The 25,932-nt window shown below is 38.1% G+C and overlaps 1 protein-coding gene and 1 long non-coding RNA gene across 2 annotated transcripts in view; one reads left to right on the forward strand and one right to left on the reverse strand.

Moving 5' to 3' along the window:
• Positions 1-7,520, reverse strand: part of LOC136886470 (uncharacterized) — a 41,997-nt gene extending 34,477 nt beyond the window's left edge. Inside the window, exon 1 of the long non-coding RNA XR_010861805.2 lies at positions 7,342-7,520. This is a non-coding gene — a long non-coding RNA (uncharacterized lncRNA). The remainder of the gene's footprint in view (positions 1-7,341) is intronic.
• A 154-nt stretch (positions 7,521-7,674) lies between these two features.
• Positions 7,675-24,055, forward strand: LOC136886469 (mitochondrial import inner membrane translocase subunit Tim23). The gene is made up of 5 exons (XM_067159263.2): positions 7,675-7,861; positions 18,520-18,742; positions 21,594-21,763; positions 23,279-23,387; positions 23,467-24,055. The coding sequence occupies exons 1-5, from the start codon at positions 7,819-7,821 to the stop codon at positions 23,588-23,590; spliced, it is 669 nt and encodes a 222-aa protein (XP_067015364.1). The 5' UTR covers positions 7,675-7,818; the 3' UTR covers positions 23,591-24,055.
• The last annotated feature ends 1,877 nt before the right edge of the window (positions 24,056-25,932 follow it).

Consider the following 25,932-nt stretch of genomic DNA (forward strand, 5'->3'; position numbering starts at 1 on the left):
GAGTTCACAGAAGTCCCACCTTACAATACAAACACCAATTTAATTAAAATCAATGAGTACATGTTTAAGGGAAAGGAGACACGGTGGTGGACAGACAAAAAAAGTAAAGAAAGGAGCAAGGTGAAGAAAGAAATGGATAAGGAAAAGCAAAAAACATAACAGAGAGATGAGAATAAGATAGAAAGTTTACGTGTGGAATACAAAAGATTGAAACTACAAGTAAAGAGGAGTATCAAGGAAGAAAAGGAGAAATGTTGGAGAGAGTTTACCAACAAAATTGAGCAAGTTAGTTGAGGAAATCAGAAACTATTATACAGAGTATAAAATCAAAAAGAATAAATCATGAAAAAATCAAGGCATTAGAGAGAGAAGATGCATCCATAGTACATGATAAAAAGGGTCTTCAGAAGGTGATGACAAAGTATTTTGAAAAACTTAATAATGAGGATGACTGCTCAGAGGAAGAAGGAGATTTTAAAAAATGGAAACAATAGGTGGAGAAAAAGAAGAGAATCTGATAACATGGTTGAAACTTGAAAGGGCAGTGAAAGCAATGACCAAAGGTAAATCAAGTGGAAAAGACAGATTCAATGCTGATATGATTTAAGGCAGCAGGAAGCATTGGACTACAGTGGACATACAGATCTCTCAATGCCATATGGAACGATGAAAGGATACCTGAAGATTGGCAACAAGGAAGCAAAAAGGAAATAGGAAGAAATATGAAAATTATAGAGGTATAACCCTATTATGACATGGGCTAAATATAATGGAGAAAGTCATAGAAAAAAGACTGAGGGATATAATAGAAACACAGTTAGAGGAAGAACAATATGGCTTTAGACCAAATAGATCAACAATAGACTTGATATTTACAGTGCGAACGATAATGGAAAAACATCTGGAAAAAAACAAGGAAATCATCTTTGTATTTTTGGATTTGGAAATAGCTTACGATACAGTTAAGAGAAAACATGTATAGGAATGCCTACTGAAAAGGAATGTACCAAAATTATCAATTAACAAGACTAAAATGTTGTATCATGAGAGAAAAAGCAGTGTACAAGTGGGGAGTGGTGACTCTGAAATATTTTATACAAAAAAAAAAGTCTCAAACAAGGAAGTGCACTGTCACCATTATTGTTTATTATATTGATGGATGAAATAATAAAACATGTAAAACACAGTAGTGATGAAGTGAATGCTTTGGTATTTGCAGATGATGTGGTGATTTTGGGAAAGAGAAAAGGAAGTACAAAGGAGACTTGACATTTGGAATGAAAATCTGAAGGAGTTTGGAATGGTAATTAGTAAACAGAAAACTGTAGTCATGCACTGTGGAAAAAAGAAGCCAGGTGAACATAGATGGAGAACGGTTTGAGAATCTAGAACAGTTTACATATCTGGGTAGCATTATTAATGGAAGTAATGAAATCAACCCTGAAATTAATAACAGACTAAGTAAAGGTACAACATTTTATCATCAAGTCAGAGAGCTTTTATGGGATGACAAAGTACCCAAGAGAATGAAATTAACGTTATATAAGCAGTATTTCATACCAATTGTAACATACGGACTAGAAACGCTCGTAACTACAGTAATAAGAGACAAGGTAGTAAGATCCAAGCAATAGATATGAAATTTTTAAGAACATCAGTTAAAAAGACAAGAAGAGATAGAATTCAAAATATTAAAATCAGAGAGAAGAACCGTTAGTACAGAAAGCCAGACTGAGATGTTTCGGACATGTAAAAAGAATGGGAAAGGAACGGGTAGTAAGAAGGGAATTGGAAAGAGAAGTTAAGGGAAAGAGAACAGTTGGAAGACTGAGAAGAAGGTGGATGGATCAGATTTGGGAGGACATTAGAGAAGCTGGATTGGATGTGGCGGAAGTAATGGAGCAGAAAAAGAGGAAGGACAGAAAGGAGTGGAGGAGGCTTGTTAACCACACCCGGGCAACTGGAGTGGGTCATTGACGATGATGATGAGTACATGTTTTGTCCTTACATCATGGACATCATCGGCTATAGCTTGAATATCAAATTAAAACCAAAAGATAAAGGTATCACATAACGAGAATTAGATAAAACTATGTAAAGGCTAAAATATCAAGCCCTTGTTATCTAAAAGTCTTCCGTTGATTGTAAAATGTGGCACCAACTTGGCTGTTCTTACAACAGACCCTCCACAACAATACTTGGATAAACCAGCTTAAGCTAGCGAGGATATATATTCTTACAATACCTTAACTTTTTGAGCATGATTCCACACAACATCCTACATGGCACAAGTCAAGATTCTCTACACTCATAATATAATTTTATAATCTCCATATCAACGTGACCCATTTTAAGAAGAGCCAAGTTGGGGACAGATTTAACCATCAACAGAAGACTTTTAGATAACAAGGGCTTGATATTTTAGCCTTTACATAGTTTTATCTAATTCTCGTTATGTGATACTTTTATCTTTTGGTTTTAATTTGATATTTAAGCTATAGCTGATGATGTCCACAACGTTAAGGACGAAACGTACTAATTGATTTTAATTAAATTGATGTTTGTATTGTAAGGTGGGACTTCTGTGAATTCTCTTATAAAATTTACAGTGTGACAATACGGAAACATTATGAAGTTTATAGTTTGTAACCTGGGTTATAAGTTTTCCAATAGCAATTAGGATAATCACTTCACTCTAACAAAGACCAAGAGGCAGGTGGATAAAAGAAACAGAAGAGTGTGTACAGAGAAGAGGGGAGGACTAGGCAAGAGAGACAAAGGAGAAGTGGTGGGAAGACAAGAGGAGATGGAGAGGCTTATGTTCCAAGCAGACCTGGCCAACAGCTGGAAACTGCATATGATGATGAGTCTACTCCAAAGGTTCAGGCTTTATGTTTCTCCCTCTTAATGTTATACAGACCAAAGCTCATACTTGGGCTGCTCACTGCTGTCGTTCGCAATTTGGATAGCTTCCCATTTGAATGACCATACTTACTCATGTATATCTTGCATCCTAAATTTTTATATGGAATTGAGGGAGAAAAATAATTGTCACTTATACCTCACATTGGTTTTTCTTCATGTGTCAGTATAAATAATCAGTCAATTATTGTCATTATTTTTCAGCAAACGTGGAATTTCTGCTCAAGACATTATTTGTGACAATGTATGTGGAATTGTCACTTAGCCATGAGTTCATATGTTCGAAAATAATATAAATATTTACGTTGGTTTGAGGCACTGGGCTCACGTACTGCATAAAGCATTAACAAAATAAATAATTAAGTTTACAGAGGTTCACTTATACATACGTAGGTACGGCTTGGTTATACCTCCTATAGTAAGTAGTTTTCTTCTGTGTAAGCTAATAAACTGTCCAACCTCACGGTGCAGGGGGCAACGCGTCTGCCTGTCAACCGGCGGCCCCGGGTTTGATTCCCGGCTGGATCAGGGGTTTCAAATTGTAAATGTTTAATATCACAGACCTGGGGACTGGGTGTTTGTGTCATCCTTAACGTTCTTTTCCTCACACTTCCGCAGTTCCAATTACACGCAGGTTCACATCATATGGTGCAAGTAGTGGCAAAAGATCTCTGTAGGTCGACGCCACGAACAAATATCATTTTATTAAAAAAGTTAATAAACTCCAAACACCTTGTGCTTAGTTAAATTACAAGATTATAACTCCTGGAGAGTGGATGCCATTGAGACAAAATGTAGCATTTGACTGTCACTTGCCATAAGTTGCCTGTCTTGAGTCCAGACTGATATTTAAATATACACACCTATACAGTGGCATACCTATACTTGGCATTTATAGTATATTATAAGTAGATCAATAATCTTCCTTCATTCTCTTTACATGTTCAAACCAACTTAGTTCTGATCATCAAATTTTCTACTCGTATTTACTTCCTGGCTTCTTCATTTCCCACTCTGTCATTCCTATCCCACTTCTTAGGAATTTCATTTCACTGGCTTGTATTTTACTGTCCATTACCAGGTCTCTGCAGCATGTGTCAATATGGGTGTTTCCAAAGTAGGTTCCTTACACTTGCCTGTTTGCTGATCGCTGTATCCAGCCTTAGTTCCCATCCTAAGTATCTGAAGCTGCCCCAATTTCAAAGTTTTCTCTTCCAGTATTTACGATTCCTTTCCTTACTCTGTCACACTGAATTTCTCATACCATAATATCATCATCTCTCTTTCATAGAACGTTTCCTTTTGACTCCTTCACAATTTCATCCACTACCATTTGAAATAATGGTGCAGCAGCACAATTCCCTTAAAATTCCTAAACCATTCCATGCTCCCAATTTGGTCTGGGCACAGTTCAAACATTGCTAGCAGAATTTCCATTATTTGTTTACCAAATCTCTTTCTCACCATTGTTTTCCATACCTTTTCCCTGAGTACGCTACCATATGCCTGTACTACATCAAGAAATGTAATCACGAAATCTTGGCCAGTAAAATGAAAGTGAAATTTAAACTATACCCATGCACACTGTGTGCAACTTATCCTTATTATTATTATTATTATTATTATTATTAAGCAGACCCTACACCGTCAGTAATACTGATCAGTAATACTGAGTCAATAATACTGACAGTATGCATCAATATTGTAGCGACCTTACACGGTCATTATTACTGTTAGTATTTTGGTCAATACTAGTGCACTTGCTTATCATTGCGATATTCTCACTGTACAAATAAAAAGTCAATAACCGTCAATACGGAATGAGATTTGTAACTTGAAATTTCTGTATTCTGTCAAAATGGATCGTAAAAGACGGGAATGTGTAGCTATCATACTAGCACTCTACACAAAACGTAAACAAGAAGAACCGAGCTCGATAGCTGCAGTCGCTTAAGTGCGGCCAGTATCCAGTATTCGAGAGATAGTGGGTTCGAACCCCACTGTCGGCAGCCCTGAAGATGGTTTTCCGTGGTTTCCCATTTTCACACCAGGCAAATGCTGGGGCTGTACTTTAATTAAGGCCATGGCCGCTTCCTTCCCACTCCTAGCCCTTTCCTGTACCATCGTCGCCATAAGACCTGACTGTGTCGATGCAACGTAAAGCAACTAGCAAAAAAAAAAAAAAAAAAAAAAAAAAAAAGAGAGAGAGAAGAGTATTATCATATGGTTTTCTTCTTCCTATTCTTATAATCTGTTTACCCTCCAGGGTTGGTTTTTCCCTCGGACTCAGCAAGGGATCCCACCTCTACCGCCTCAAGGGCAGTGTCCTGGAGCGTGAGACATTGGGTCGGGGTATACAACTGGGGAGGATGACCAGTACCTGGCCCAGCAGCCTCGGCGTGCTATGCTGAATAGGGGCCTTAGTGGGGGATGCGAAGATTGGAAGGGATAGACAAGGAAGAGGGAAGGAAGCGGCCGTGGCCTTAAGTTAAATACCATCCCAGCATTTGCCTGTAGAAGTGGAAAACCACAGAAAACCACTTCCAAGATGGCTGAGGTGGGATTCGAACCCACCTCTACTCAGTTGACCTCCCGAGGCTGAGTGGATCCCGTTCCAGCCCTCGTACCACTTTTCAAATTTTGTGGCACAGTTGGGAATCGAACCCGGGCTTCCGGAGGTGGCAGCTAATCACACTAACCACTACTCATATGTTGTTGAGGGAAATAAAATATATCGAAGCAGAAGATTATCAGAACTATCTCCGAATGAGTGAGAAATTACTAGGAAGGGTAGAGCCTTTTCTAATAAGGCAAAATACAAGCATGCGGACCTGTTTATTGGTGGCAGAATGATTAGCGGTGACATTGAGGGATTGCAACTGGTAGGAATTTTGAAGATTTAAAGCTTTCCGCTATAATGTCACCAGTTTCCACCAGTACAGCTGTTGTGGAAACATATGGAGTATTGTGTTACGTTTATTCTGGCAGCGTTTCATATAGCTCGATAGGCCTACTTGGCGGTCCCACAAGCACCTCTACTTGGCCTTGGTGAGAAACACATCGCGGCTCCGTTAATACTGACAGAAATAATGACGAGCGCCCTCACACGGTCAGTATCCACATCATTCTACAGTACTGACGCTCGCAGATCAGGAAATCCGGATCTGCTTCAGTACTGGCCTTCATTCCATCATTCCAGTCCACACGCGATCAGTATTACTGTCAATATTTTTCAGTACTGACAGTTTTATTGCCCGTGTAGGGTCTGCTTTAAATCTTTGACATACTCTCAATGTCTTTCCATTAACTGTCTCATACCAAAGATGGGGTCCACCATTGATCTGCCATTAATGAAGTCATATTGCCCCTCTTCTAACTATCCCTCCACCTTTCCTCTCAATCGCCTTTGTTAAATTACTGTATTAACGCACCTAAATGAAGTCTAACCCCTAATGCCTTGTTTCACTCAGTATATACACTGTGGACAGATTGATGATAGTAACTTCATATACTCGCTTCTGAATAAAGCCTTGGACATACATAAAGCAGGTCAGTCATTCGACATTCAACACAAATTCACCACTATAGTTCTAATGACACAAATTACCTTGCAATCATCTTGACATATTGTTATTTCAATCAATCAGTCAGTACTGATCCGCATTTAGGGCAGTCTCCCAGGTGGCAGATTCCCTACCTGTTATTTTCCTAGCCTTTTCTTAAATGATTGCAAAGAAAGTGGAAATTTATTGAACATCTCCCTTGGTAAGTTATTCCAATCCCTAACTCTCCTTCCTTTAAATGAAACTTTGCCCCATTTTGTGCTCTAGAATTCCAACTTTATCTTCATATTGTGATCTTTCCTACTTTTAAAGACATCACTCAAACTTATTCTTCTACTAATGTCATTCCACGCCATCTCTCCACTGACAGCTCGGAACATACCGCTTATCAAGAGTACTGGTATTACAAAAATGTTTTATTAAGACCACCTTTTTAATACTATTGTATCAAATTCAATACAGATCAAACATGAGAATTATCACTTGTAACATACCGCTTAGTCGAGCAGCTCGTCTCCATTCTCCCAAGTCTTCCCAGCCCAAACTTCGCAAAATTTTTGTAACACCACTCTTTTGTCAGAAATCACCCAGAACAAATCGAGCTGCTTTTCTTTGGATTTTTTCCACTTCTTGAATCAATTAATACTGGTGAGGGACCATACACTGGAACTACACTCTAGCTGGCATCTTACCAGAGACTTATATGCAAAAAAATCTTCCACAAATCGGGTGATCGGCTTTTAACCTGACTGTATAATGTGTATTGAATTGTAGATGTCGTTCACAGCGAATAGGTTAGGGAGGGGTTGTTTTGGAATCAAAGACATCATCTTGACTTAAATAGGACTTGACTCACATATGATTCTAAAATACAGTACTGTATTCACCCTTCATGAGTAGCACTTTAAACAGGCATTCTGTATTCAATAAATCTACCTAACCTCAACCTAATAAAAGTGATTAATAAAATCTTCCAATATGATCATCAATGTATGCAAGAATAATTCACACACTTCCATGCTGAAATTACGGTATATACAAGATTTAAATTGATAAAAGTAGGAACAGAACTTGAGCTCTGCAGATCCAAAGAAGTAAACAAAGTTGCTATGGAGCAGTCTTTTGTTCTTTCATACCTTCTTTTCTTTTTACATTAGGGCACATTCAATATTATTGTTTCTGTCACAGTGGTGAGAATATTCTTCTCACAGCTGTCCAGGGAAGACTATTTTCAGAATGGCAGCAAGCTTGGCCATTGGTAAAACTGTTAAAAGAAATAATAACCAATTGATATTAAAGTATACTGACCATTAAATTCTAACTAAGGAAGACCATGACAGATATGACAGAAGGTTTGTCAGGAGCTGCAGCTGCTAGTGAGTAAATGTTGATGTTTCATTGAACAACAGTTTAAAATTTTAATCTTAACACAAAAAAGTTGCTTACTGGCTAAATGTCTTGAATACTGCCGGTACAGAAAGAGAATGAAAACTTAGATTGTTGTGTTGGTATGGTTTAGTTATTTATTTAGTTATTCTTTCATTACAGTATTTTGTGTCAGTGGCATTTGACATCTAGACCAGTGTTTCTCAGCCTTTTTTTGTTATGGAGAACCCTAGAACCCTAGTAAACCTTGGGGAACACTGGTTACCTTATACATATTTTAGTGTTGTACAGTAGGCGAGCCAAACTGCAATTGATGTATGTTCAATAAAAGTTTAAAGTGGTATTTATTAAAGGTGTACAACATCCCCTCTGCATAAAGTACACATTTTAGTAATGTAAATCTTACCTGTAGAAGAGAAACGTGTGTTCATTACCGAAGTTAGGGACCTGCCGTCCTGCCGCAGAAATAGCTTTACTCTTATAATAAAATATTTAAAATATTACGAATCATTTGACATTTTCCATGCATCCCTTTTGAAGAAGCACTGCCATTGGCTGAAAAATTACATATATCACTCCCAAATGTCAACAACCAAGCATGGCACAATAAAACTCCTAAACCAATGGTGATAAATTAATATACACATGCACACAATAAAGCACAGGTGATAAGTTTTTGACCCCTTATTCCTTGCTTCCCTCTCAGTAGGTCAACAGTTGACAATTGTGTCAGGAATGAAGGTGCTTGTGTGAGGAAGTAAGACAAGAGAATATCGTAGTGTGGCTGAGGAGAATAAAATTGTATAATTTTTTCTGGTATTTAATCAATACTGAACTCTTCATAGCAATCCACTCACTTTAATTTTATAACTTACAAAAACTGTTATTAACAGAATGTTTATGTGAAAAAAATTAAAATAAAAGATTTTTAATAATACTGTTCCTACATAGCTTTTTCTTAAAGATTCACTCTCAGTTAAAAATCTAAATAGTTCTTCAAATACACAATTCTGTTGATGTTGACAATTCAGTATGATACTTGGGCTTGTTTTGTGGAGCACAATGATTTTATTGTCCGACTTGTGTACTGAATGGTCAGTGTACTGGCCTTCGGTTCAGAGGGTCCCGGATTCGATTCCCGGCCAGGTCGGGGATTTTAACCTCTATTGGTTAATTCCAATAGCCTGCGGGCTGGGTGTTTGTGCTGTCCCCAACATCCCTACAACTCACGCACGCCACACATAACACTATCCTTCACCACAATAACACGCAGTTACCTACACATGGCAGATGCCGCCCACCCCTCATCGGAGGATCTGCCTTACAAGGGCTGCACTCGGCTAGAAATAGCCACACGAAATTATTATTCATGATTTTATTCTATGCTACAACTTTGGTAGGCAAGCAACAAGTTCTTCTTTGATAGACAAACCTGTTTTGATGGTTTGTTTTAAGGTTTGTCAAACACGAAAGTACTTGTTCATATAAATAAGGTGTGGATAATCGGAGAAATGTATTTAAACCTTTATCCAAGATTTTTAACGTTTGAAGCAAGTCTAAAAGTTGAATTATCAGCGAAGTTGCAGTGCAGCATCCTCTAGAAAAACTACAGTTGAGTTTTATGACAATTATATACAGTAGAAATCTGCTTAACCGAAATGCTCTGGCAAAATTGCATTTTAATATTTTGTGTTTACCCTCTCGTTCTTAGTCATTGATATTAGTAATTCTCTTGTTATATGTGCTGAGAGCTACTTGCCAAACGCTATTTTTATATTATGACTTATGCCAGAATGCATATGTAGCAAAAACAAAACAGTTTCTTACCCTCTGGTTCGTTCCAACATACATTTTTTCTTGAACAAGCAGGGATTATTATTACTGTATTATTGTTGTTGTTGTTGTTGCTGTTGTTGCTGTTGTTGTTGTTGTATTCCCCGTCTAGAAAGCCAAGAGGCATTTTATAGTGTAGAAGAGTATCTATAATATGGTATTTCAAAAACTGACCTAATATAGGTAGCTAAAATAATTTTTCTAATGACTCAGGCATTATGGCTAAGATATTGTCTATAGATTATTTTTATTAATACTGCCAATACCTAGTGTACATTTTCTGTACTTGATGGTGGAAGCAATAAAATATCTATAAAATATCTTTAAACAATCTAAATAATGACAAAGGGGATTCGTCGTGCTGACCACACGACAACTGCAGGCCTTCGGGCTGAACAGTGGTCACTTGGTAGGCCAAGGCCCTTCAGGGCTGTAGTGAGGTGAGGTTAGGGTTATTACTGTATTATTCATCATGAAGATTATGTAAACGACTCCGACCTTGACAGTAGCAGTTCTGAGAATCGAGTTACAGCAGATGATTTATGTAATTCATTTTGAATTGTTATTAAAATAATACCACTATAAATGGTCCGTTATTGGATATTATAAATTTTCCGGCTAACTCATTCCTGGTTGCCAGCGTTTCGCCCTCATGTGCTAGGTTGGGCTCATCAGTTGGTACCTAACACACCCACCAAGACGCTGGCTAGTGCATACCGTGGAGGCCACTGCTTAGGCTACTTGGAGCTACCGGCAGTGCCAATGCACTATGAGAGACTCTGTCTCTTTACCAAAAATTGATGCCTGCTTGGCTATCAGATGATATAGATGTTGATTCCCATAGGGAATCCTCCTACAATCAGTCATAATGAGTGAGTTTTAAAAACATATGTTGTGATATCCCTTGTGATATGCATTTGTTCTTGCTAATGATGTTGGCATTTGGGGAGAAACTGAGAGAGATGTTCAGTGGAGACTGGATCTTTGGAACACCAAGTTTAAAGAATATAAGTTAATCGTGAGCGAGAGCAAAACAGTGGTAAGGAAACTTAGCAGGACAAATACACCTTTAAATATCTGGGGAGTACAATATCAAATGATGGAAGTGCCAAGAATGAAGTGTTGAACAGGGTGCAAAAAGGATCCAACTTCTCCCATCAAGTACGGAACATAGTATGGGACAAGGGAGTTCCTGCCCATCATCACGTATAGCCTGGAGAGGTGTCACATGTAAAAGAGAAGTAAATCAACTGCAAGGTGTTGAAATGAAGTTCCTTACATCAGCTGTACAGAAAAGAAGGAAGGACAGAATTAGGAATGATCAGATACGAAGAGACCTGCAGGTCAACCTGACCGTGGAAGAAAGGCCAAGTGTTGCAAGGCTGAAGTGGCTAGGACACGTTAAGGGGATGCAGGAGACTAGAACACCAAGGAAGTATCTTGAAAAGATCATTCTGGGACGAAGACCAATTGGACACCCTAGAAAAGGGTGGTTACATCAGATAAAAGAAGACCTAGAGAAGAGAGGAGAAACATGGGATGCCCTAGAGAAAAAAGAAGAGTGCCAGGACCATGACAAATGGAGGCACTTCATTCTTAACCATCCTACCCGGCTCACTGGAAGGAATTCATGATGATGATGATGATGTGATATTCCTAAATCTGAAAGTGTTGTAAATAAGAATAGCAGTAGTGCTCATAAAGAAGAACACTGTAAGGAGTGGTGCCTGTCTATGGCTGAGTTGATTTAATTTTGGGCAGAGAACTTCAACATGACAGCATGGAGTGCCAAGACTTTTTTATCATCCTTCCAAACTCGGCTACCTCAGCCAGCTTGATTAACATTGTTATAGGTTTTACATCCTGCTAAGTATCCGATTTTCGGCAGAATGCTATTATACGTATTCCCAAGAAAGCCGGTGCTGACAAATGTGAAAATTACCGCACCATTAGTTCAGTATCTCATGCCTGCAAAATTTTAACATGTATTATTTACAGAAGAAAGGAAAGAAAAGTTGAAACTGACTTGGGAGAAAGTCAGTTTGGCTTCAGAAGAAATGTAGGAACACCTGAAGCAATCCTGACTTTACGTCTGATCTTAGAGGATTGAATTAAGAAGGACAAGCCACGTACATGGCCTTCGTAGATCTAGAAAAGACATTCAATAATGTTCATTGGACCAAGCTATTTAAGATTCTGAAGGTGATTGGGAGCAGATACCGAGAACGAAGAATTATCTACAATCTATATAAAAATCAGTCTGCAGTGATAAGAATCGAGGGCTTTGAAAAAGAAGCAGGAATCCAGAAAGGAGTGAGGCAAGGTTGCAGTTTGTCCCCCCTCCTTTTCAATGTTTATATAGAACAAGCAGTAAACAAAATCAAAAGGAATTTGGAAAGGGAATCACAATCCATGGAGAGGAAATCAAAACCCTGAGATTTGGCAATGATATGGTTATTTTATCTGAGACTGCAGAAGATCTGGAGAAATTGCTGAATGGTATGGACAGAGTCTTGGGGAAGGAGGTGAAAATAAATAAATCCAAAACAAAAGTAATGGAGTGCAGTCGAACGAAGGCAGGTGATGTAGGTAAAATTAGATTGGGAAATGAAGACTTAAAGGAATATTGTTACGCAGGTAGTAAAATAACTAACAATGGCAGAAGTAAGGAGGACACAAAATGTAGACTAGCACAAGCAAGGAAGATCTTTCTTAAGAAGAGAAATTTGCTCACTTCGAACATTGATATAGGAATTAGAAAGCTGTTTTTGAAAGACTTTTGTGGCATTGAATGGAAGTGAAACATGGACGATAACTAGTTCAGGAAGGAAGCAAATATAAGCTTTTGAAATGTGGTGTTACAGAAGAATGCTGAAGGTGTGATGGATAGATCGAATCACGAATTAAGAGATACTGAATCGAATTGGTGAGAGGAGATCGATTTGGCTAAATTTGACAAGAAGAAGAGATAGAATGATAGGACACATCTTAAGACTGCCAGGACTTGTGCAGTTGGTTTTAGAGGGAAGTGTAGGTGGTAAGAACGGTAGGGGTAGGCCAAGGTATGAATATGACAAGCAGATGTAGGATGTAGTAGTTATGGAGAAATGGAAAGGTTAGCACAGGATAGGGTGGCATGGAAGCTGCATCAAACCTGTCTGTTGATTGATGACTCAAACAGCAACAACTAGTTTTACCATTTTTGGAGAGGCCGAGGTGCTGGAATTTTGTCTTGCGTGAGTTCATTAATGTGCTGGTAGATCTACAGATGCAGAAGTGCCAAGTTTGAGCGCCTTCAGATACAACCCAGATGAGCTTCACATCTACCACCTGAGCCACTCAACTAGTATGGAATCCTGAGTCAGACACTCTTCCTGTGATCTACTGAAGCAGCTACAAGGTGAACTGAGGAGGTGTCAGATGTGTGAGGGACCAGATCCATGCCAAGTTTTGAGACTGTAATTGAATTGGGGTTATTTTTAAAACTCCTTAAGTCAAGAATTGCAAATTTGTGGGAAAATAAGAAAAATTATATAATTAATTATGCGGAGAACTTGTATATCATCACTGCCGGGACAAAACCTCCTATCTGAAATATTTTAGCTTAGAACTTTGGCCGGTAAGGTTCTGTCAGCTAAGGTGCAATATCGTGTGAATGTTGTCAAGGCATTCTCGCTCTTCATAACGTATGTGCTGCGGGTCAGTATATCTCCAAAAATTTTATCACATAGGAGGTTTTGTCCCGGCAATGACGATATGCTTTTATTACTTCTCTAATTTAAATCTTAATTGGTCATCCCATGGAGGTATGTAATTTGCTTGTATAAATATCACAATTGTTGTTAGTCTGGTTTAAAAGTTTATGACTTACAGTATTTCAAAAACTGATAAAGATTTTTTTTATCATAACATTGCACATGTTTCTTACAATAATATGTCAGAAAATGGCTAGCACACAAAAAAGCAAATAAAAATGGAGAGAGACTAGTCGACCTGTGCAGAAACCATAATTTAATGTTAAAATCTACATGTTTTAAGAGAAAACCTCAAAAACTCAAAACAGAAACACCCTGACTACACTAAAGGAGAATGGCAACTGGATCACATCTGCATGGACAAATACAACCACAAAGAGATCTATGACGTCAAAGTCCTCTGAGGAATAGACACAGGTTCAGATCACTACATAGTTAAAATTAAACTCACTCCCCAGAGGAGACAACAAAAGCAACCCCCTAAAATTAAAATAAAAATAGATCCTACCCAGCTAATCAACAAAAAATTACCAGAAAGCAACTGAAAAAATAAAAATTGCAGATAAACTTGAAAACTTAGTACACAACCTTAAACAAATTGCAGAAGACCTGGCTCCAATTAAACCACATAAAAAACACCAATGGTGGAACAGTGAATGTGATGAAACAGCAGAGAAAAGACATCAGGCATGGCTATTACATCAGTCCCAAAAATCAGAAATATCCTATCAAAATCTAGTAAAACAGAGAAAAGAAACTAACCAAGTCTTAAGAAGAATAAAAAGACAACATCATAAGGACACACTGCAGTTAATTGAAGAACAATTCAATAAAACTCAATCAAGGGACTACTACAAAACCTTCAGATAACAGCTCCAAAAATAAGAACCCCTGACCCTACTGATAAAGGATGAAAATGTTAAGCTGGCTCATAACAATAAAGACAATACAGAAATTCTGGCTAAATATTTCAACAAGCTTTTAAATTATAAGGAACCTACAGAACTCCTTCATTTGGACACCAACACCCCGATAAAAATGCCACCAGATAACATCAATCACCCCACAATAAAGGAAGTCTACCAAGTACTGAATAAATTAAAAAACTACAAAGCGCCAGGAGAAGATCAGAACTTAACGGAAATCTGGAAATATGCAGGAAGATCAGCAAAAGTTGCCCAGCGACCGCTGCGCAGCGTGAAGGCCTGCAGATTAAGAGGGACCGTGTTGTCAGCACGACGCATCCTCTCGGCCGTTATTCTGGGTTTTCGATACCGGGGCCACCATCTCCCCGTCAGATAGCTCCTCAATTCTAATCACGTAGGCTGTGGTGGACCTCGAACCAGCCCTCAGGTCGAGAGAAAAACCCGGGGCCTCCAGGCAAGAGGCAAGCATGCTACCCGTACACCACGGGGCCGGCTAAAAAAAAAAAAAAAAAGGAGACAAAATCAAATCGACCCTAATAACTACAGGGGAATCTCGCTCGTAGACATAACATGTAAAATATTTTCAATAATCATCCTTAATAGGATAAGTTTACAACTTGAGAAAGAACTAGGACAATATCGAATAGGTTTCAAACCCTGGAGGAGGTGTCCCGATCGGATCATGAGTCTTAAGTTGATAATGGACTATAACAGGAGAAGAATAGAGATATGGTGATAACATTTGTAGATTTCAAGAAAGCTTACAATTGCTTCCATAGAGAATCTCTGTTTAAAATTTTAAGACACCTAGGACTACACCCCAAATTAATAAACGTGATAAGATTGGCTCTCACTAACACCAAATCAAAAGTGACGTTTAGGGGTGAAACGTCAGAGACATTTGAAATTAAAACTGGACTATGGCAGGGAGATGGGCTCACACCACTATTATTAAATTGTGCTCTAGAAATGGTAATGAGGTAATGGTTTAGGAAATGTCCCCCAAAAATAAAGATTGGCCGAAAAATCAAGAAAAATTGCCTGGCTTTCACCGACGATTTCGCATTACTTAGTAGTGGACATAAAAGAAGCAAAAACCCAGATATCAGAACTTCAAAACATTGCAAATAAAATTGGCCTCAAAGTATCATTTGAAAAAAACAGAAATTATGCCTCAAAAACCAACACAACTAAAAGAAGTTACTATAAATGGTAATAAAATCAAAATAGTAACTCAATTTAAATATCTTGGAGAAGTAATAACACATAACCTAAATGAAAAAATCTCAATCCAAACAAGAACAAATAGATTAGCTAAAGCACAAAAATTAACATGGGATATCTACAAAAAGAAATGTCTATCAATAAATACAAAAATTAAACACTACAACTCAGTTATAAAACCGGAAGCTACATATGCAGCAGAAACACTTTTTCACCTGAATAAACAATCAAAGACTGACAGACTTCAGAAAATTGAAAGGAGGTTTGGAAGAACCTGCATCAACAAAAAATACCAGAAAGGTGGACAGTGGCTGTTAATACCTAACAAAGTCGTGTACAAAGAGCTAGAACCCATTACAGATACTATGCGTAAGAGGAGACTGGGATTCTTTGGACATATCATGAGGATGCAGGATCCGAGACTTCTGAAACAACTAGTACAACACAATCTCGTCTCAAATAATACCACAATAGGATGTAAATGGATCAGAGACGTAAGAGAGGATCTGAAAGAAATAGGCCTTACAACGGAAGACACCACAAATAAGATAAAATTGAATACAAACCTCCGCTTTACCCTTACATGAAACAAACTAACAACTTGCATATTTTCAACTGAGGAAAGAGCATGAAGATCGGAGCGTCTGAAGAAGTACTGGAAGGACCGCAAAGTCCGAACAATCCCTTCAAAGAGACCTGAACGATGGACTGACCTAAGTGATCCTATGCAGTCATAAAAGAAGAAGAGATAGTGAGTTCGAATCCCACTGTCAGCAGCCCTGAAGATGGTTTTCTGTGGTTTCCCATTTTCACACCAAGAAAATGCTGGGGCTGTACCTTAATTAAGGCCACGGATGCTTCCTTCCCACTCCTAGCCCTTTCCTGTCCCATCGTCGCCATAAGACCTCTCTGGGTCATTGTGACGTAAAGCAACTAGCAAAAAAAAAATTTTGTCTGATACAGTTCTATGTCATTTTGCATTGTGCTGTTTCATGCTGTGATATTGAATTGTGTCAGACTGTGTTTGTTTTCTAGTGTAAATGAGACTTCAAAAGTGGCTGGAGCAATTCATGTTAAGTCTATGGACATATTTTGTTACACTGGATACAATAGAAGTTTGTTATATTCTTATGTTGGATATTCTGCAAATTAGGTGCCCTTAATTTACGTTAACGCTGGATGGATTGTGCTATGACTGTGCTATGATGATGGAGCAGGATCTCAGAGTAGGGGAGCACTAAATGTTAAACACTCTCATTTTATACATGCTTTTATCTACAATATACAATATTTAATTCAGATGGAGAGAGCAACATGAAAGTGAAACATGGAAACACTCACGGTATCCCTCTGCTTGTTGTAAGAGGTGACTAAAAGTGGCCCCAGAGACTCCTAACTTCAGAGCGTGGGTTGGTGAACACGGGACCTTAGCTGAATCCTGGCATTGCTTAGACTTACTTGTGCCAGGCTCCAGGTTAAATTTCCTGAGTTAAGACTACAAATACACTAATATACACATTTAAAAGTGCAAACATTAGATACTTGATAACTGTCAAGTAGATTTGGGATAAAAACTAGTAGATCACAAGATTAATACTCACTCACTCACACTCACTCAGCAGGTTTCTATGGGACATAAAGATCCTGCACCGATCTCATAAATTGCCTCCACTGAACTCTGTTTTGGGCACGTTCTTGCCAGTTGTTCAAATTCAGATGTCTACACAGCTTGAAGATTTAATTTTTCCAGGAACTATGTGGTCTTCCCATTGGTCTTTTTCCTGTTAGTTCTTTAAAGATTCATAAGACCATCCTATCATTTTCCATCCTTAGAAGTCTTTTGGAATTGATGATGTTGATTATTGGTGCTTGCTGTGATAGTGAGTTTATTTCTTTATTTGATCTCTTATTCCATGTTTGAGATACAGAATCAAAGTACAGTCCAAAAATTTTTCTGTAAACTTTATTTTTGAAAACCTGCAATTGATGTTTTTCTTCTTCTTTTTTTGTTAAACTCCATGATTCTGAACCTTAATTTAGATCTAGGTTGATGACAGTATTGTATATTTTCAGTTTAGTATTTCTCGTCAAAAATTTTGATCCCAATAGAAGCTGTAGAATGTAGTACACCTTGTTAGCATTCTGTATTCTAACTTGGATTTCCACTTCTCTTTGATTCTGTTCACTAATCATAACTCCTAGGAACTTGAAAAACTCAACTCGTTCAAAAGTTTGTTTACCAATAATCAGAGGTGACCAGTTCTCATTCACATCAATATTCCTCTTTATTATCATGTACTGAGTTTTTTGGTCATTAATAGATCACAAGATTAATGACACTTGAAAATGATTTCAGTGTAGCTGCATTCAAAACTGCACTTGTGTCTAATAAGAGTGACCTAAAATTCCATTGTTTATTGATAATCCCACCATGGATCATAGTAAAATATACAATATCACAGTGTTGATGCAAATAAAACTGGTTAGCTGCTGATGTGCACATCAGTGGCCGTATCATGGAAGGAACAATATTGTTTGGTTACAATAAGTGAAGGATATCCCAATGTTATTAAAGCAAGTCTATCCGTCTGTAAGGATGTTAATGGGGAATATCCTTTGAGGTGACACCCTTGTAAGCTTTTGTTTATGATGATGCTATGTCCTTCTAATTCCAATTTTTTTATGAATAGCTGAAGATATATGGTCAAAACTAGTACCGTTTGAGATAAAACTATATGTTGATTAGGTGGAGAATAAACTAAAGTTTGTAAAAAGTAAGACATAACATACTTCACAATGACACTCCACGTGAAGGTTGGGCAGCAATCGTCTAGGTAGGCCGAGGCTCTAATGTAGCACAGAGTTTCGTTATGTGAACAGTCAAGAGTAAGGCGACTACTTTCTTTTTAGGTCTGCAGTCCCCGTACCTGGATGTTGGATACGTGCCCCGTGCCGAGCCGGAATACATCCATCTGAAAGGTTCATCGAGAGAGCGTGGCCGGTTTGAACTCGCCTTCGGACACATCGGCGCGAGCTATCTGCTGGGAGGTACGATCGGTGGGCTAGGAGGAGTGCTCACTGCTTTACGACAAACGGTGGACTATCACCTCGGAGGACGGCTCTTCAGGACACAGTCAGTCTGCTGCAGCTAAATATATATAATTTATAAATGTGTCAGCTCCATTACTGAAGAAAAGGTTTTCGTTTGTCTTATAACTCGAGGAGAACACATTGAAACACAGAATTTCCTCTCTTTAAAGATAGTTACCACAATTTCAAGACATTCCCTCAACACTGATGTTGTAAACTTTTTAAGTCACTTGGTACAAGATTAGGAGAATAAGGCAGATGCTGCAAGATTTCACAACCACATGCCCTTGTTTTGTCAACTGCAACTTGAGATGAGTGAGCAGCTAGGAAATAAATGACTGGAGTTTCTTTTTCACATCATCTTTCAACCTGTCTATAAGATTGCAGTGATGGTTTGTCTCTGTGTAAGGTACTCTGTGAGGACAAGTCCACGGTAGTCACAAAAAAGTGATAGCATGACCCTCCAAGCTGAGTTTTGCACCTTTGCCATTCTGTAGGGAAGGGAATCGACAAGCTCCCACCGCATGCTTGTGTGTTGGTCTCTGGATCATACCGATCATACCAATAGATCCAACATTCATCAGTGGTTACCAGACGACCAAAAAATTTTCTTTATCCTATATCGACAGCGTCAATGCCTGGCTTAAAATATCATGCCATGTTTGTTTCTGGAAAGGGTTAGAAAACTAGAACCTAGTGTGGAGGCACCTTAGACATGTGCAGTTTTCACAAATAGTTTTCCACACACTATGATAACTGAGACCAGTGTAATTCATGATCATTTGGATAGTTGTTCATCTGTCTTCCAGGATTGAGCACTTCACATCGTCCATCAGTGATGGTCTTCCAGGTCCTGGCTTGTGTGTGACTGCTTTGGAAATTCCTTTTCCACCTCACAGTACAGTCATAATATGGGACATTGTTTCTATAAACTGCCAGTATCTCATCATGAATTTGCCAGGCACAGCTACCCTTGAAATGCAGGAAATTTATTGCACTGTGAGTCTCGGCCTTCTCCATCTTACACTTCAGTCACTTCTAGCATATCATCATCCCCTTATCCAGCTCCTGCTAGATCGGGGCGTTTATGGCACTTCTCCACCTTCCTCCTGTCCCTGTCCGACTTTCTTCTTCTAGCACTCCTCTTTATTGAATTGAGCCACCTTGTTCTATGTCTCCCTCTCGCTCTCTTTCCCTCAAAGTTCATCTCAATCATCTGTTTTGGTATTCTGTCCTCCTCCATCATCTTTACATGTTCAAACCATCTTAGTTTATTCCTATCAATAGTCTCATTTAGGTTTTCCATTCCAACCTCCTTTCTTATATCTTCTTTTTTTCAGTCTGTTCTTCCTTGTCTTTCCTTATCTCTTCTATCCTACTTCTTCGATATTTCATTCACTGGCTTTGAATTCTACTCTCCTCCCTACTTGTTATTGTCCATAAGTCAATATGGATGCATAAGACGTTTTGTACATTATCTCTTTACACTTCGTTATTGCAGACAGGGTTTCTGTTGCGCCCTCCATGTCCAGCCTTGTATTCAGCATTAACTCACTCCCTAGGTATTTGAAACTGTCAACAATTTTAAGTCTTTGACCACCAATTTTCACCTTACCTTTTCCTTGCCTTTCTCCTCTTGATATCACTATGGTCTTGCTTTTCTCACTTCTGGCATAATGTGAAAAAAAATTAAAAACCACATTCTGGTACAATGTCTAATATGTAAAATAAAGGTCACAATATCATTCACTTAGGGGCCAGAGAGATGACACTGACAAAATTGCATCAATATACCACGATAACTTTCGGGTGATAATTAAAACTTTACGATACACCCTCGTATGTACTGTACATAAATATACAGGGAGACACAAAAGTCCGTTAACAATTAACGGGGCAATATTGGAGGTAGAGAGGTAATAATTGACACACATGACATGGGCTTTTATTGACATCAAAATAAAGTAAATAAAGCTTCAGTAACAGTGCCCTTTCTGGTAACGTCAACGTGCCACGATTGCAGATGCATCTGACATCCTCTCTCATGACAGCCCTTTTTATACCATACACGGGACTCGTGCAGCATCACTGATGTGTTTCTGTCCAGCGCCATCTGTTGGCATGCTTGTGCACTCATTGTTGGTGTCAATAAAATCCCATGTCACTCCAATCATATGTGTCAGTTATTACCTCTTTACTTCCAATAATCAGTTAAGTATCGCCTCGTCAAATATTAATGGACTTTTGGTTCACCCTGTGCATACACAATTCATATCTTAATATCCTAGTTCCATTGAGTCAGATATCATGCTAACAGGGTGGTAAACGCTCCGGGAACACTGTGTTGGATATTTTTATCTCTTAGTACCACAGTCAATAACTCGCTGCACTTATGGAGCTGATTTCTGCACAATGTCCCTGCATAGGTTCCAAGATTCGACTTCCTATATGAAACTGAACGTCAGCATTGGCAGCCAGGCAATCCGTGTGATCTCTTGGCTGAAATACACCAAAGACAGTATCACATTTATGAGGCCAAGCGTGTCGTTCATTTTCAAACCTTTCCTGTCTCCTTGGCTTCTTTTGTCAATATGGAAAGATTGGAGCTCTTTCATTTTTCTCCTGATACATGTTAATAGAGAAAGGTCACCAAATAACCACCACCATCACCAGAAAGCTGGTGCAGCTATATGAAAATAGTACCAGAGTATATTGAGTCTTGCAAGTCCAGCTCATCACGGACCAAATATTTCTAGATGAAGTCCACATTACTCCCTACAAGACTCCTGCTGTGAGGTTCAGTGCTCTGGTCAAAACACCTGAAGGAGAGCTGCTCCGGAGGCTACTTGGAGAATTAACTTGGAATAAATAATGGACATTGTGGTGTTTTTCAGTGTGATAAACCAAATGCTGAAGAGAGGAAGCGTGTGGGCTCAAACCTGTGGTGTTTTGGCCCTGCTGTACAGCGTGGCTGGTGTGGCATTAACGTTCCAGAGGGACTGTGACGATGACCTGAACACAATGGTAGCTGCGACCACGACCGGAGTCGTATACCGGTCTCCAGGTACATCTGCAGTTTATTTAAAAGTTATTACACATAAGAATGTAGTGTTTTGTTGCAATTCTGAGAGGGTTGGTATTATGTATACACGATGTAAAGATGTTCATCATCATCATTTTCATTTCCCCTTGTCCTGCTCCTGCCAGGTCCGAGTGTTGCCTCTCCTCTTCAGTAATTGTATTCCAGTCTAGTCTTCCTTTTCTTAAACTGTTCTTGACAGAGTCCATCTTGCCCTCTTTCCTTCTACGAGCCTCCAACACTTCTTTTAGGGTATCTTTTCCTCCTCCATTCTCATAACATGTTCAGACCATCTCAATTTATTCTTCTCCAAGCTATCACTCAGTTTTTCTACTCTTATTTCTTTTCTGACCTGAACATTTCAACCAACCGACCGACCGAACCACCCACCCACCCACCCTGATCTGCATTTAGGGCAGTCGCCCAGGTGGCAGATTCCCTATCTGTTGTTTTCCTTGCCTTTTCTTACATGATTGAAAAGAAATTGGAAATTTATTGAACATCTCCCTTGGTAAGTTATTCCAGTCCCTAACTCCCCTTCCTATAAATGAATATTTGCCCCAATTTGTCCTCTTGAATTCCAGCTTTATCTTCATATTGTGATCTTTCCTACTTTTAAAGACGTCACTCAAACTTATTTGTCTACTGATGTCATTCCACGCCATCTCTTTGCTGACAGCTTGGAACTCTTTTTACTCCCTCTCGCCTTGTCTTCCCTGCCATACTCCTGAGGAACTTCATCTCACTGGCCTGAATTTTACTCTCATTTCTTGCTATCAAAGTGCAAGTCTCTGATGCATGTGTTAGTATAGAGGTACAGTACATCTTGTACATTATCTTTTTACATTTCATAAGAACGTTTCTTTTCCACACCAGGTTCCTTACATCCTGGTAGAATGTATTTCCTGCTTGTACACTTCTGCTGATCTCCTTATCCAACCATGCATTATTTCACTTCCTAAAATATTTGAGAATTCCCCTGATACTAATGATTCCTTCTCTTTCTCCTCTTGACATCACCGCTGTTTTGCTCTTCTCCACACTGATTTTTGTACCATATTTGTCATTATTGTCATGTAAACCCCCTGGTTGGATTTGCACTTCTGTATTGTTGACTTCCCAGATCACTATGTCATCTGCAAATGACAATATTTTCATATCCCCTCCATATCTTGCCTTTAGAATTTCATCCATTACCGTTATGATGTTGTTTTGTTTTAATTGAATGAACACAAAAAGAGCTGATAATCTGCCATTATTATTATATTTTCTCAATCCGTTAAGTTGGAAATGTGAAGTCAAGAATACTACCTCTCAGCCACAGCCAATTTCTTTGAACAAATTAATTGATATACAACTGATAGGGGGGGGACAGGCCTAAATGCACATCAGTGATGACCGATTGGTGATTGAATCTTTGCTTCTTCAATTCTTATTGCACTCCTTTTGTGTTCTCAATAGCTCCAATAATGTAAAGAAGATACTTCTCTTGTGTTGCAGCTGGTGTCAGAAAGAGCATAGTCGCAGGACTGTTTGGCTTTGGGGTAGCAGCAACCTACTCCGTGTGGAATCACAGAAATGGCTTACAAGACATTTTCAAGCGCTACCAGTACGTATCCCAATCCATTTCCCTGCAGCGAGTGTTTCAAAGCACAACTTTATAATCAATCTGTAACATCATGTTTCAGAGCTCTCCGTCCACTGCACCCGCCTCCTCTGCCTTCGTCGACCTTGCCTCCTCTTTTCCACAAACCAAAAAGTGAAGAGCTCACGTTCGAAGAACTTCCAGACTATGAAACCCCTGAAGTGTAGAAATATTATTTTACTCAATAAACACTGTTCTTTCTTGTTCTTTCTTGACTCATGTAAGTTGACAGAAGAGATCAGTGTCTACACATTTCCTCTACACTTTGCAGCCACTTTTAGCAATCACAGTATCAGTGCTGGATCTGACGCTGTAATAATTAAGAGGGCAATTCCTCAAGGCAGTATTAATGGACCTTTATGTTTTCTTATATATATAAACTAGCAGTTGCCCGCAGCTTCGTATGCGTGGATTTCGTAATTTGATAAAAGTAATCGTTCCTCTGTACTGTACTAAGACATTATCTGAAAATGTCGAAAGTATATAAACTCACCTAAAAATTGAGTTCCATTTACCTCTGAAACTCCTTGTAGACCACGTTTGTGGTATTGCCTTTTGGGGCTAAGATGACCATGTGTCAAAGAACTGTACATGTGAGAAACAGTCTTCTCGCAAGTCGAAAACAAAAAACATGTTTCCTTATTTTTAAAGGAGATTTCAAATACCTATTTCCATGTCTGTAACATCTTTTTGAGATATAAGTATCCCCAGAAAAAGAATTCAACCCCTTTATCACTCCTTCGCCCACCCCCACCTAAGTGGAATTTCTGAAAACCAAAAAACATTGTTTATTTCTAAAGGAGATCCCAAATACCAATTTTCACGTCTATAACATCTTCAATTTTTGAGATATAAATATCCTCATAAAAAATAATTCTACTCCTTTTTCCCTTCTTTTCACTCCTGTTAAGTGCCTTTTCCGAAGAAAAAAAAGTACATGTTCCTGTATTTTGAAGGACTTATCAAATACCAAGTTTCATGCCTATAAGATGTTAAGCTTTTGATATGTACTGTAGATATACCAGTATTCCTTTTAAAAATTCACCTTCTTTTTCAATTCTTTTCACCCCCTTAAATGGATTTCCTGAAAATAAAAAAATATGTGCTTCTTATTTTTAAAGGAGATTCCATATACTAGTTTTTGCGTCTGTAACATCTTCAGTTTTTGAGATATAAGTATCCTCATAAAAATAATTCAACTTCTTCTTCACTTCTTTCCACCCTCTTCCCCCTTAAGTGGACTTTCTGAAAATAAAAAGTATGTGTTTCATTACTTTTAAAGGAGATTCCAAATACTGATTTTTCATGTCTGTAACATCTTTAGTTTTTTTAGATGTAAGTATCCTCTTACACATAATTCAACTAACATCTCAAAAACTGAAGGTGTTGCAGACATAAAAATTTGTATTTGGAATCTTTTTTCAAAGTAAAGAAACATGTATTCTTTTGTTTTCTAAAAATCCACTTAAGGGGGTGAAAGAATTGAAAAATTAGTTGAAACATGTATTCTAATAAAAAGAATTCAACTCCTTTTTTTCACCCCCTTCTCATTAAGTGCATTTCCCACCCCCAAAATGCATGTTTCTTTATTTTTAAAGGAGATTCCAAATATCAATTTCCACATCTGTAACCTTCAGTTTTTAAGATACCGTACAATAAGTATTCCTATTTAAAAAAATTCAATCTTTTCATTTCCTTTCACACTCCCCCTTTATGTAAATTTTCTGAAAACAAAAAAATCCACGTTTCTTCATTTATAAAAGAGATGACTGTAACATCTTCACTTTCTGAGTTGTAAGTATCCTCATACAAAGAATTCAACTAAATTTTCAATTCCTTCACCCCCCACACTTCCCCAAAGTGGATTTTTCAAAAAAAAAAAAGTGTATTTTTAAAAGAGATTCCAAATGCCATTTTCATGTCTGTAACTTCTTCAGTTTTAAAGATATCAGTATCCTAATAAAAAATAATTCAACCCCTTTCCAATCCTTTTTACCCCCCACTGAAGTGTTTTTTTTTTTTCCTAAAACAAAAATTACATGTTTCTTTTCTAAAATATTTAAAATACCAATTTTCACATCTGTAACTTGTTATGTTTCGGATATCGTATATTTTAAAATCCACTACCTTTGTCACTCCAGTTCAACCCCCATTAATTTATTATTCCAAAAACAAAAAAAATATGTTTCTTTATTTTTAAAGGAGATTCTAAATACCAATTTTCATGTGTGTAATATCTTCAGTTTTTAAGATACAAATATCTTCATAAAAGGCATTCTACCCCTTTTTCAACCCACCCCTAAATGGTATTTTCCAAAAACAAAAAAATATATATGTTTCTTTATAATTAAAGGAGATTCCAAATACCAATTTTTATGTCAGTAAACTTAAACGATACCTCCCCCTTTTCACCCCCTTAACAACAGAATATCCAAAAATCCTCCCTAAGTGAGCACCTACACTCTTATCCCCAAAAGTTTGTTTCTTTATGTCCAGTAGTTTTGGCTCG

This window comes from Anabrus simplex, chromosome X, assembly GCF_040414725.1.
Source record: "Anabrus simplex isolate iqAnaSimp1 chromosome X, ASM4041472v1, whole genome shotgun sequence".
NCBI classification, from domain to species: domain Eukaryota; kingdom Metazoa; phylum Arthropoda; class Insecta; order Orthoptera; family Tettigoniidae; genus Anabrus; species Anabrus simplex.